Source organism: Ailuropoda melanoleuca, chromosome 3 (assembly GCF_002007445.2).
Source record: "Ailuropoda melanoleuca isolate Jingjing chromosome 3, ASM200744v2, whole genome shotgun sequence".
Lineage (NCBI taxonomy): Eukaryota > Metazoa > Chordata > Mammalia > Carnivora > Ursidae > Ailuropoda > Ailuropoda melanoleuca.
Genome location: NC_048220.1, coordinates 108,822,947 through 108,837,625, shown reverse-complemented (window position 1 = coordinate 108,837,625; position 14,679 = coordinate 108,822,947). Strand labels below are relative to the sequence as shown.

Sequence of the window (14,679 nt, the reverse complement as noted above, 5' to 3'; positions counted from 1 at the left end):
TATAAAAATGGATGAATATTTACAGAGAATAATAATCCTGAGATGTAATACACCCTTAATGTGCCAAGCGTGTAGTAAGAATATTACCAGAAATATGTCAAGAAAATCAAGTGAAGAGATTCCGTAAGTCTGAGGAAGGTCCTAAACATTTGTATATTGATCAAACTCCATTGATACGTGATATGGATTCCCAGTTTACAGAAACTGGCCTGGGAGATACGAGATCCAAACTACAGAAGATGCAACCAAGTTGATGTTTTTAAAGATAACTGAAGTTGTTTCTGATAACCTGTACTAATATCAGACAAAGCCGTACCAGAGCCTGATCAATAAAACATGGACAGTGAGGGCACTGAGAATCTATATTTAGCATATAGCATAAATTTCTTAAATATTTATATTAATAACATTTTACCCATATAGATTTAACCTCAGGAGGGTTAAGCATCTCTTCTGACTTGATAACTCTTACAGTCCACTCATCAATAGTATCGTGTCAAAGAAACCTAATTATTTCCAATATCTCTCTTTTCATGAGGTTGAAAGAATACATCCTCGTGATAGTCCAGAGGCCTTCTGGGGAATCTTGAAAATAGTTTTAGGTACAAAGATATTCTGAATCTTTTATTTTACATTTAGGCTGTTATTTTGGGGAGGCAAAAATTTAAAAATGTCAGTGGATTTGCACACTTAGGATAGGAATAGGATCGTGGGTGTGAGACAAACAGTACTTGACTGCTCTTTTCAAAGGGATGATAAAACTTACAAACATAAAAGGTAACATGACTGTAAAGATCCTGAGCTCTTAAGGAAGTCATTAAGGACTCAAAGTGGGCATATAAGGTTATTCTGGAAAGTGGCAAAAACTTTGAAATCTAGGCAGATTAAACAAAAGGAATAACCCTTCATGTTGTAGGTAGAGGCAGTAAATAGTGATCTAATGAAATAAGCCCACCTAAACTGAGCAAACTTTGCTAGGATTTTAATACATTTCATAACTTCTCAGACTTTTTGGACATACTGTAAGGCAAATAAAGCTTTCTTTTTGCAAATCTTATATAACTTTCAGCATCCATGCAGGTTTTGTCCTTCACCATTCTCTTTTTTATTCTGAACATTTACTTTAGGACCTAACTGTGGGGTGACCCGACCTGATAGGATGGCGGCTGCAGTGTGGTGGGTGTAAGAATTCACCCAAGGCAGAACAAACGGTGGCAAGATAGCAAAGGAAAGACTGGGACAAGGGGGTGGTGAGAGACCAGTTATTGGGCAGAGTGAGGGAGTATGGAATTTTCTCTTTTTTGGTAATTTTTGGAACTGTGCCTGGTTATAATTGGTCAGTTAAGGCCTATGGCTATTCCAGGTGGGTCGCTTAGTGAAAGCCTTCAGCTTGGTGGTCACTGTGGGCCCCTTTGTCTTGATCAAGTTTCTGTCATTCAAGTTGGTTGCCTAAAAGAGGCCTCTATGCTAACTATTCTCTTTTTCCATTGGTAAACAAAACACATCTCATTACCTTGCATACAGAGTTATAAACCTCTTTGCCACTATTGCTCTTAGGAGAATTTCATATGTTTTAATTATATCTTTTAACCAAAGTTACTCTGATTTCATAGAGAAAACTGAGATCCTTGAAAACCGTTACATGCTAATATTTAAGTAAACTAGCAAAACTTACAAATTCACATAACAACTTTCTACAACCATGTAGTTGTAGTCTTACAGTCGAACTTCTCCAAGCAGTAAAAATGAATGTGTCCATTAACAAACCCAAAGATACAACCTCCAAAAGTATATAAACTTAAATTTTTGCTTAGTAATCAGTAGTTCAGTATTCTTAGAAATGATCTAGGTACTTAAGTGTCTAATAAACATCCATTAACATCATCTAAGGTTTTAAGTTAATCTAAGATCTTGGAAATTAATTTTCAAGGTGACATACTACAAAACTTAGTTACCAATTAGTTAAAATGACCAGAATAAAGAATAATTTTGGATAAACAGAAATTTATATTTTTTAGGATTATAAACATTAAACAGAAGTAATGCTAGCTTATTTGATCAGTAAATTTATATACGTTTAGAAAGAATATTTTTAAGTTTTTATTTATTCACTTAAATAATCTATATACCCAGTGTGGGGCTCAAACTCACAACCCTGAGATCGAAAGTTGAATGCTCTTCTGACTAAGCCAGCCAGGTGCCCCAAGAGTCACCCATGTTATTTGATCTTGAATTCTTAAAAGTTCCATAGGTCTGTAAGAATGCTTACCCCCCTCCCCCAGAGAGAGAGAGTCCCTCAGCAAAGCTGGGGATGGGGGTGGGCAAAAGGAGAAGGAGAGAATCTCAGGCAGACTCCCTGCTGAGCCTAGAGCCCACTGGGCCTCAATCTCAGGACCCTGAGATCATGACCTAAGCCAAAATCAAGAGTCAGATGCCTAACTGACTGAGCCACCCAGGCATCCCAAGAATACCTTTTTAAAATCTAGCACATTAAGAATATTTAGAAGTTGAATTTCCTTGTTTTCTAAGAATTTTGGGTATTCCTATATAAGCACTTACTTTTTCTATAAGCCAATCAAAACAGAGCTTAAGAGTTTTGCAGTCTAATTCATTAATAACATACCGTGGTAGAAAAACATTACCCATACATATATAATGAGAAGTAAAGACCCTTCTGAATTAACAGACATGTAGACAGACCAGTAGTCACACAGTGTATAATTTCAGGCTTGGGTTAACAGTGAACACTGAATTAAGAGATTCACCAGTCCATACTAAACAGCTATTCTCTTCACAGTGAGTACAAATTATTCATTTGTTTGAGCTCAAGTAGACCACAAAGACCAACAGACCAAATTTTCTGTTATTTTTCATCCTGTTTAGAGAATAGATCTCTAAAACCAATTCCCAAACTTAGTACAAAGTTAAAATTAGAAAAACAGGGAGTCAGCAAAATTCTCTTGTGTTTGCCTCTTGGGGCCAAGAAAAGACATACCTGAGCTTAAAATAAGACGCACTACTTCTGGTGAAGAAGTTTGCCAGGCTTTGGTGAATCTATTAGGTGTCTCAGTGGGACTTCCAAAATTGTGAAAAGAATATTTCCTGAAAAAAATAAAATCATGACTCTAATATAGATACAGATGAACACATTTTTAAGAATTTATTTTACTCATGAAATGAGGGAACCAGGCAAATGTTACAAGCAGTTCAAAGGAAAAATCAGTAAGGCACAAATTTATATACAGTAAAGGAACGTTGAGATGAATTACAAATGGAGACAAAGCTGGTTTTTCCAGAGGGGGCAGGGAAGTCACCAGGCAGGACAGAATTTGTATATCTCTTACAGTTGGTTCTTGTTACTCAATGGTAGTTATGATCTCTAAAGTCACCAAAAACATGAAATTAACGAGTACTGAAATATTGCTCCTAAGAAAAATACAAAGTTAGATTCTTTTGAGACTATGATCACAAAATTTCATCGACCAATCAATACATGTGTAATCTTTTTAAAATATGATTCTGTTCAGATGTTTAAAAACACCTTATTTAATGTGTATTGTTGATTCATGAACATTGAACTCATAGCTAGCAGCACAGTAACTTAGGCTGGAGTTAATCTTATCTAACATATATATTGGTACATCATGCCTTCCTGCCTTTAAGGAACACTAGAAAGTGCTGGAGCACTACACTTGTGGGGCTATTGTAAACAGCAAAATCATGGACAAGAAGAACAAAAATGCCAAAAATGCCGCTGTAAATAGACCATGAAAAGGACATTTGTTTACAGTATGAGATCTTAAGAAGGCACAGAGCATTATTACCTTGCTTGACCCTATCTGGGAACATGTATGTTGAGTGACTCAAATTTTCATTGCTCTGTGCATGTCACTAATGACCATGGAAGCATTGTGAATATTGATTTGGGGGTACGAGTAAATTTTAGTGAACAGGCAGATTCACAAATACAGAATCCACAAGTTATGAGGACTGTTTGTACCTGCATCTTACAGGGTTTCAAAATAACTCAAAGACCATGATCAGGGCTAAGATCTGGTGTGCTGTAGACACTGCATAATTTTCTTTTGAAGCTCCAGTTTTTTTCTTTGTCATTCTTTCTTCTCAGTCCCCAGTCCAAGGTACTGGCTGGCTTTGTGGCCAGGGAAATGTTCAGCTTGACTCCTGAACTGCTGAGACTCCTGAGAGACAGAGATAGACATGTTGGGGTGGGGAAGAGATATTTAGATTCCCTATTGGAAGTCTGAAATAATATACATGGTAACTTAGTGAGGTTCCTAGTGTATTATGGGTTAAATGGGATTTGGAAATCCCATGCACAGGCCACACCCAAACCAATTACATCAAAATCTCTGAGAGTGATTTTTGGACATTTACCACTGTTGTATAGTCTCTTTCTCTAGAAAAAAAATGTGTTCTCAATTTCTAGTGACTGATTTTCACATGTACTTTTGGAACACAAACCAGTTTATTTTGTGGCAAATTCTGAATAATGTGGTTCCAATTACTGCTTTGGAAATAAAAATAATACTGTATAGCAACTATATTATTTGAAAAGATAAAATTTAAGGGGGCCATTGACTATCACATCAAAGGTGGGATTTTTTTGAGGTGTTGCAGCTGTGGCAGGTGTAGGGTGTTACTAATCCAGTAAATATTTCAGGTGCCTCACATTTTCACTGTATTTGCTTATTTAAATAATTTTATATAATTTTCATGGAAAGAGTTGCTTTGCCAGTGTATCCTAACCCGTTATTTCTCCATAATATTTTCTAAAAGTAAGATACTTTCAAATTAATCTGAACCCCCTCCCCTGCCAAATATTAGGTACTTGGGAATTCCTGAGTAGAGGGACTTCTAAAATGAAATTCCTCAAAGACCGTCACAGCCTCCCGGCCCCCTTTAAATTATATTTTAAAAGTTTATGCTTTTTTTACCCAGGCATAATATGGGTGCATAGACTGGTGAAAACCCTTGAAACCTTCCAAGTACCACATACCTTGCTTTGGCTTCCCAGAGTCTTTTCTATTCTGATCCTTTGCCTCTGTTTGTTAGCAGTGACTGCCAGTTATGTCAGTTTGTGCCAAATTATGCAGTGCTTCTTGCTTTGTACACAGATGGACAGTAGGAAAAACCATTAAACCATTCACTTCTGAACTAATGTCAGGGTTTGAGATTAGATTATTACAGGAGAAAGACATTTTACAGGACTTGAACCAAGGTTACTAAAGGTCACATTTCACAAGCAGTAAAAGCACTGATGAACATTTCTCTATATTTTTGCATTACTGAACCATAAATAAAGTGGTTCTGTAAATAAAAGTGAGTGGAATTAATTTTTCTGTCCCATACATAGAATTCACAAGTTAATTGTCATGATCTGGTTTTGTTCAGAGGCCTTTTGTGGATGCTTTTTGCTCTTTGATTTTTGAGTTTTGGGCTTTTTTGGGCGCCTTTGAAAGATCACACCAAACATTCATATCATAGGAAGTAGAATATCTCAACCACAGTCTAGAGATCAACAAAACAAACGGGCATCTTTCCAAAAAAGAAATTGAGCGTGATATGTTATAGGTCACATTTCAAGTTTACTACAGTATTTGCCAGAGGTACTTCTCTGATTCTAGGGCTTAAAGATCAAAATATCTTTGTGAAAGCATTCCAGTGTGTGAAACAGCAAAGGGAGTCAGCTTCTCATCATTTAGGTGCTGGTGGTTGGATTTGTGGTTAATCCGTGCCATATGGCTGCTCTCCTCAGTGGGAAGCGACGGCAGCCCTAGGAGCTTTCCCCATCCCTGGGGCAGCTGCTTTGGACTCAGTTGCTTTGATCTTCTTCTGTTGCACAGCTGAGAAGAGCGAAGGCTGGTTTTCAGTGTCCTAATAGAACGACATACTGGGACCACTGTCATAGACTACACCTTGATTTTGTATGAGTCTTCAGAGAATGCAGGTGTTTTCACTTCCACAATCTCATTCAGAAACTTAAGTTTGAGTTTTTAAAAAAAACTTAGTGTTGAAAAAATTCTCACAGAAACTCAACATTTCACAAAATTCCATTCTTAAATTTTTATGTTCTATTTCTTGCAAGTTATATTAGGTTCTTTCTTTTTAAGAACAACTTTCACATAGGAAGTAGAAAAGATAAGCACAATTCACAGAATTTATCCATTAAGTACAGATGTTTAAGTGTTGTTATTCTTATGGTTATTTTGTCTTTTTAGCTAAAGCTCACTACTTGCTCCAGTAGCCTTTGTATTGCCACAATATTACAAAAAATAACTTGGGAAAGTTTGTGGTATGAAGTATAGTGCAACCAATAAAATCGTTTATCCACTCATTGTAAGGTAAACACTTTGGAGAAGGATGCTTAGAAATGTGGTCAGATTCTTAACAGAGTTTCCCCCCAAAAAGCAAATTTTCATCCTAGCATCAGTCCTACATAGAAAAGTTTTCTCAGTGATGGATAGAAAATCCAAAGGAGATTTATGTAGACTCTGAGGTGAGTTTCAGTCTCTTGTGAGTTCTCATTAGACTCCTCATACCCCTCTTTTCCTTTTACTTAATCAGAGAAGCGTGTTAGTTGCTTGTGCAGCTTTGGCAACAAAGTTGTTTCCCACAGAAAAATGTGAGGAAAAGAGATTTTTTTCCCCCATACATCCTAATAATCCTGGGTGGCTGTGGTAGAGCAATAATATAGAGATGGGTACTGTTAGCAAATGCTAGTTTCTTCCATGTGTGTTTTTGTTTTCCCAAGTTGCTTTGCCCATCCACATTCCAGTCCCTAGAATGATACTTCTATTTATTGTTATCACCATCAACAGCAACTATAATCTGGCTCATGATTCCCAAGAGCCAGGTCACTCCTTTGTTAACCAGGAGAAAACCCAAACCAGTTGTTCTTTTATGCGTACAAAATCCGGATTCAGTCTTCTCACATTGCAGTGACCCTGACAGCATTTTGAGACTCCATGAACAAAACAGATAATAGAGCTATGTCTGCATTTTGATGCAGTAAAAAAAATTTTTTTCTCCCTGGTGATTGAAAGACAGATTAACCATGTAAATGAGAGAGTGATTATCAGGTATGTGTTTGTGTATAATGCCAATTCCTAAATATGACCAAGTACTTTCTCATTTCTTCTTCAGTTCCTCTTTTATTGGACTGGAGAGTGTGCGTTTAGAAGTAGGGGTGGGAAGGAGGCATAGGTTTTCTCACCCATCACTTGGCAAGAAGAGATCATGGAGGCCTTAGATAACTTACCAACAATCATTATAACCAGACGTAGAATTTACACCAGAAACCTTTTCCTTTCTCCACAACTTGGGTGGGGGTGGCTGGACATATGGCAGACATAGACTTACTTTCCAGGCATTCTTGAAACAGTCTTTCCAACACATTTATAAAAATAAAGGGGGGGGGAGTTACAAAATCACAAAGATTGAAAGGAAATGGGTGAAATAAATAAAAATTGCAATTACAAGATGCTTTTAAAGAAATGCAGTTTATGAGGTAGCTAGGTACATAGCTTTAAAGTCAACCTCGGTTAAAACCCTGACTTTGCCACTTAGCCATGTAGCTTTATGCTGCTTATTTACCTTCTCTGTGCTTTATTTTTCCTAAATAATTAAATATAAAATTGGGGTATATATAATGGCTACTTCATAAACCAAGCAACCTATGATCACAGTTTTAAAATTCTATACAAATACATTTAAAGCACTTAGCAGAGGACTTAGAACATGCCTCAAGCTCTTTTCCCAGGCATCCACACGGCTAACTCTGATCTCCTTCAGGTCTTCAGTCGAATGTGACCTTCTCAAGGAGGGAGGGCTTCCCTGTGTATCCTCTTTAAAATGTTTTTTCTTTAGTGCTCATTAGCATAAAATATGTATTTTTAATCATAGGTATTACTGTATTGGCACCTAATATACCATGCATTTACTTACCAATTTCTCTTCTGCTAACTTGAAGTTCGGGAATTTATTCACTGCTTTACCTCTGGTGTCTCAGCAGTCGTGACACAGAGTATGCAGTCAATAATATTTATTAAAGGAATAGCAAATGCTCAGTAAATATTGCTATACTTGCTTTATTGAATTTTTTTTTTAATAATTAACAGCATCATTTGCTGGTTAACGTAGGAAATGCTTGAGAAGTTCTTAATGTTAAAGTTATCATGTTCAGTTCACAGTATTAATTTGCTTACCAAAATTCCTTTCTGTAATTAATTCAAAATTAATGGGCTTCAGTGTGATGGAAATTTATTTACATTAATGCTTCACTTCATATAGAAGATGTGTTACTAGAAAGTTGCAAATCAAATTTGAGACAGAAAGAATAGCTTATCAAGTGCTTGCTCTAAACCACAAGAGACACAATATTAGTTAAGGCAGAGGCTCCAGAATCAGATTCTTTGTTTAAATCTTGATTCTGTCCCTTCCTAGCCAAGTTAGTTTGTGTGAGCTACCTAACCACTTGCTGCCTTAGTTTCCTCAGTTACATAAAGGAAATATTAATTCATATAAAGGTTTTAGAAAAGTACCTTTTTCCTAGAACTCAGTAAATGATTAAGTGCCAGGTGTTTTCTCAGCAGTTTACACTAACAAGCTTGTTTAATCCTCATGACAACCTATGAAGTAGGTACTATTCTTAGGCCCATTAGTAAAGTTTTTGAAATGCAAATAACCACTTGTTAATGTACTTACTTTATGAGTTCAGGTCCTCTTAAAGTCAGACATAGGTTTCTGATTTTTTTTCTATTTTAATAGATTAGAAAGTAGTCAGAACTGTACTCCATGAAAGAAAGTAAGGTTATGTTTAAGCAAGTAAATTGAATCAATATTTTCTCTCCTGGATTCTGATGTTTCGTTTGTATTTTTAAACCATTTGTTTCATTTGCTTTCCTGCTTCTCAATTTCCTCATAGCACATGGACTTTCTTTGAAGATGGAGTTCTAGCAATGGAATTATTAATTATTTCCTCTTTTGGACACTAAAATAAGCAGTAGTAGCAGTATACTTTGATGACTTGATTTTTACAGGCTTCACTTTGTGGCAAAATTGCATTCTAAGGGGCTGTTGAAATATAAGCTTTTGTGGCAGCAAATACTATACCCACCAAGAGGCACTAGAACTCATAACAACTCACAAGATCAAGAGGTTTACTTAATGAGACATGTAATAGTTTGGATATTTTATACATGACTGCATGATTCAGCAGCCATGGATCAAACGTTTCAAGATGAGTTATTTGGAGAAAGTCCTCAGATAGAATGATAAATTACAGGGATGGAAAATGAATCTTATGAAGAAAAGTTACAGAGGTTGCTTGGACTAGGGAATAGAACGATGACTTAATTATATTTTCAAGGAGGAGGATGTTGAAGGGTTGTTCTCCATACCTTAGAAGAACTGAGAAACTGGACTTAAAGCAGAAGACATGGACATGAATAAATCCATCAAAATTATAAAACACTGAGAAGGGCTTTGGAGAGAAGATACAAAGACTTTCAGAAGCAGACAGTTTAGGCCAGTAGTTCTCAACTTTCTATGCATAAAAATCTCCTAGGATCAATAGTTAAAGTACAGATTCCCAAGCCCCTACCACAAATTAGATCCAATGAGCCTTTGGTCAGGCTGAAGAATGTGCGTTGTTATCAAGTATTTCCATGGGATTCTAAATAGATAGCCCTTGAAGCAAATGCTGAAAAAGTTTTTTAATTTAATCAGTAGCCTGTCAAAGCCCAGAGAGGTAAACCAAATAATCTTTTAGGCCCACTCCGACTGTGTCATTTATATAGGTAACTGTACATGGATATGTACATATAACCATGTATGCTTTTCTGTATTGCTTTGAGTGAGATCCAAACTGTTGTGAAGGCATGAGCTTTTAGAGAACAGTGAGGTTATATATTGCTCAGTGTTCCCACTGCAGTTATTAAAGATGACACATACTAAACCACATAGAGAAACAGAAAATTTTACGTGAATATGTGAGCATCAGTAATTGAATAAGGAATATTGAGCAGGGAGAAATCACATCATGGGTTACACTTTTGAGATATAGTAAATCATCTTCAGGCAATATTTTGGACCCCCTTGTCACACAGGATTATAAGGGGAAGTATTACTAAGTATTTATATTTGAGATGTGCCAACATGTATTCCTCATGATAAATGAACATTAAATTTATGAAAGCTTCTGCTTGCTCTGCTCTTGAGGTATCCTCCTTAATTCTGTTTCTGTGGGTTTGTTTTTGTTTTCTAGGGTGGAGCTATGACATTGAAGAGAGGAAGGTTCCAAAGCCCAAGTCCAAGTCTTATGGTGCAAATTTTTCTTGGAACAAAAGAACAAGAGTGTCCACAAAATAGGTTGGCACTGACTATATCTCTGTGCTTGACTGTGAATAAAGTCAGCTGTGCAGTATTTATAGTCCATGTATAATACATCTCAGTCTCCTAATAAATTTGACCTTTAACCACAAATACATTTTGTGGTGCCTTTTTAAAATGTTTCTTGATGTCTCAAAGTGAACATGTTTCAATTTCTTATTTATAGAGGAGATTTGAGGTGATCATACATCTAGGAAATTTCAGCTTAAAATCTATTAAAAGGAATGCTTGAAATCAGCTGCAACATTGAAGTTTTGCACTTCGTTCTTTATAGCCATTCTCAAGTTGTGTTTATAAATTACCAGCCATCATTATTTATAATGCTATCTTAGAAATTCTCTTGTTTTATCTGAGGTTAGAGAAGTTCAAGATTACATTGCAATCTAATAAACCCAATCTCCTTAATAGTGAGGTTCTCTTCTAATTTTTGGGGGTTGGGGAGGAGAAGAAGAAGGAGAGAGAGACTCTTAAGCAGGCTTCACACCCAGCCCAACATGGGGCTCCATCTCACAATCCTGAAATCATGACATGAGCCAAAATCGAGAGTCAGGCGCTTAACTGAGCCACCCAGGAGCCTCTGAGGTTCTCTAATTAGAACTTTATATTCTCTGAGTTTGAGTCTGAATCTGAATGAATTGTGTTCCATACTAAATTCTGCTCAGAAATTGACATTTATGACTCTGAAGGGTTCAGATGAAAATTTTATATTCTTATGAATTGAAAGACTCCAAGAAAATAATCAGTTCATTATTAGAGATCTTTTTGTATTCACTGTTGTTTTTGTAAAATAGACATAGATATAGGTTCTTGTTAAATCTTAATCACTTAGGTCATCCAGTATGAGTTATCAAGCACATACTCCTGTCTGTCTCTTCAGTAATCATTCTGTACACTAATCTTCATCATAATTTTGTTAGGTAGGCACTGTTATTTCCCCCATTTTGCAAACACATAAATCAAGGCTTAAAAGGACTAAATAACCTACTCAAAATCACACAGATCCTAAGTATAAAGCTGGGACTTGAACCCATGTTTGTCTTCACATCCCATACTTTTAATTACTTAAGTTATAGAAAAATAGGATTGATGGCAGATGATTTCTTTGGATTGCTAATAAATTCTTTATGTTACAAGAGTTACATACTAATTATGTACTTTCTCACAATTACATTTCATAAAAACATTAATAGCGCATTGACTTAGCCCAACAAAGAAAACACATCAAAGTGTAAATTTGTGTAATATTGTTTTGAAGAGCAGTCTCTTTTCAAAAACGGTGTATTCCATTTAGTTCTAAAAATCCTCATCCTGACAAATAGCCCATAGATATACACAGAGGTGAATGTACAAAGATATTACAGAATGGTTTCTAATAGCTAATAAGTTGAAACAGTCTAAATGTTTATTAAAAGAGGAATGCAGTAAATGGAGTATTACAGAGCTATTATAAAGAACAAGAAATATCTACGAGCAGTTTGGAATGATGTTCAAGATATACTGCTAAGTAGAAAAACAGAGGAATAGTAGATAACATCTGGGGGTGAGGTGTGGCAGTAGGTGCTCACACACACCTGCACCTGGAAGATTTCAGGCAAGATACGTCAGAAACTAGTAACGTGATTTTACCACTGATTGTGGGAGGAGGAGAGTCTTGGGTCTTTCAACTTTCTAAAATTTTTTATTTTTAGAGATTTTATTTATTTGAAACAGAAAGCACAATCAGGGGAGTGGCAGGGAGAGGGAGCAGCAGGCTCCCTAACTGATGCGGGACTTCATACCAGGACGCTGGGATCAGGACCTGAGCTGAAGGCAGACGCTCAACTACCTAAGCCACCCAGGCGCCCCCTTCAACTTTTTCTTTTCTTTTCTTTTTCTTTTCTTTTTTTAAAGATTTTATTTATTTGAGAGAGCATGCATGGGGATGGGGGTGGGGGGTTGGGGGAAAGGGTAGAGGGAGAAGAAGCAAGACTCCCCACTGAGCAAGACCCTGGGATCAGGACCTGAGTGGAAAGCAGACACTTAATCAGCTAAGCCACCCAGGCGCCCTGGGTCTTTCAACCTTTAATACGGTGTTTGAATATATTACTATAAGGATATATTATTTGTATAATCAAATATACATAACTATAAATGTTTATATACTACAATTCATACCTTCCATCTTAAGCTTGAAAATTATACATATTTTTTAACTGCTACTTTAATTAGAATTTTATTTCAAGTAAACTCTGCAAAATGTTAAAATATAGCTATTAAGAAATTCCACAGATACTTCAATAGTATAAGTTTAAGTTTCAGTAAAAGAAACCTGTTTGTATCCCATATAGTAAGGCAATACAAGCAGGTTTTCTTCTAAAAGAGATTTAGCATTCCACTTTCACTTTGGTTTTTAATATAACATAGCACTCTTTATTTCTGTTACTCGGTAGAACTAACTTCCTAGGCAACCTCGTGCATTGGCTGAAAAATTCAGTATTTTTCTTTTCTTTTGTAATATCTGGTCCTTATTTGCATAATAAATCGATGCACCTCTGTTTCTGGGTTGTTTCCATCTTTCTCATTATTCTATAGGTGCTGCTGATGCAGTGACTTATGTTCATATTTAGTATAATTTATAATTTATTTCTGTAAGACTAGCACCAAAGGGCTCCCATTTGTTGTTTTCTAGATTTTTTCCTTTTGGGGTAAGTATGACAAATCTGAAAAGAATTACCTGGACATCTCTCATTTTTATAGTCTATGTCTTATGCTAAGGGATTTTGTATGTAAATTTACAAAAAACAGTCTACCAATAGTCCTAAAGTGTACTATCAACACAAATTTGTCTTACTTTTTCCCACTGTGTTAATCCAAAAATTTTGGTGCTATCATTCTGATTGTGGATATCAAGGTATTGCCTTTATTGACTGAATCTGAACCTCTGAGCTACCTAGTTTTGGTTGTAAACCATAGTGACAAAAGGTGATCTGTTCATTAATGTAACCTTTTACTTGATGAGTACTATGTGTTATATACTACGTTATATACTACGTTACACCCTGGGGTCACAGTGGAACAAGACTGACAAGGTCCCTGCTGTCGTGTTACTTGTAGACCTAAAGTAGGAGCTTATATTCTGCCAGCAATTGCTAGTCATTTTGTATGAGTAAAGACTGATTTCGGCTACTTGGGCTTGAATTCTAGTTCCACCACTTAACTAACTCAGTGATCCTTATAAAGTTAATTAAATTTCTCTAAATCTCCATTTCCTCATCTCCAAAATGGAGGTACCTACCTAACAGGATAAGTGAACATCAAATGATATAATCGGAGTAACTGCTTGCTGAGCACTTACTGTGTCATGTACAGGAAACTGCAACCCCTTGTGTAGGAATTCTGTCTCTTGTAGGAAGACATCTTTGAGGACTCCAGTCCTATGAGACTGGTCTTAACAGAACTCACTGACAGGACAATTTGGTGCTTAGCAAATACTGCTTTTTATTTTAAACTATGTTTTAGAATTCTTTCTTTAAAATATTTGTACTCTGGGGGCACCTAGGTGGCTCAGTTGGTTGAGTGTCTCACTCTTGGTTTTGGTGCAGGTCATGATCTCAGGGTGGAGTCTGCTTGAGGTTCTTTCTCCCCCTCTGCTTCCCCCCCAGCTCTCTCTCTCTCTCAAATAAATAAATACAATCTAATAAAATATTTATACTCTGATTACAGAAGTGTTACAGAAATACTTGATCTACATAGAAGTCATAAAGATGAATATAATCACAAATTCCTCCCATTCCAAGAAAACCATTATTATATAATTGGTGTGTATGTTTCCAGTTTTTTTTCTCTTCTCTAAATATACGTATGTTGCTTTTATAAAACAAATTGTAATAATATTGTATTGTACATACATTTTTTAAAACAAAATTGAATTGGTGTCAGTTTTTAACTGAGTATATGTTTTCCCATGACATTTTTCTATAACATGATATTAAATGGACAATTGAACTTTTCAACATGATTTTTCTAATTTGTTGCTTTTATATTTTTACAAATAGAACTTATCTCTCCAGCCATACTGTAAATGAGAAGAGTAAGAATTGTAGTTTCTTTCTCAGTGTCTTCCACCAAGGCTCATTCATGAGAAAACTCAATAAACAGTGCTTAGTTTGATTATTTAGAGGATTCTGAATACAAACCAAAGCTGATATGTCCCACTGTCTTATTTTTCAGTTGATAGGCCTTTGAAATTGTTAGTGGATATTTACTGGAACGCTAGTCAATAGCCACTTG

The 14,679-nt window shown here is 36.0% G+C and overlaps 1 protein-coding gene across 1 annotated transcript in view; it reads left to right on the top strand.

The window, feature by feature from the left end:
• The window catches only part of NDUFS4 (NADH:ubiquinone oxidoreductase subunit S4), a 116,109-nt gene extending 105,602 nt beyond the window's left edge, over window positions 1–10,507 (top strand). Inside the window, exon 5 of the mRNA XM_034656935.1 lies at window positions 10,286–10,507. Coding sequence (XP_034512826.1) covers window positions 10,286–10,389 — 104 coding nt within the window. The 3' untranslated portion in view covers window positions 10,390–10,507. The remainder of the gene's footprint in view (window positions 1–10,285) is intronic.
• Window positions 10,508–14,679: the final 4,172 nt, after the last annotated feature.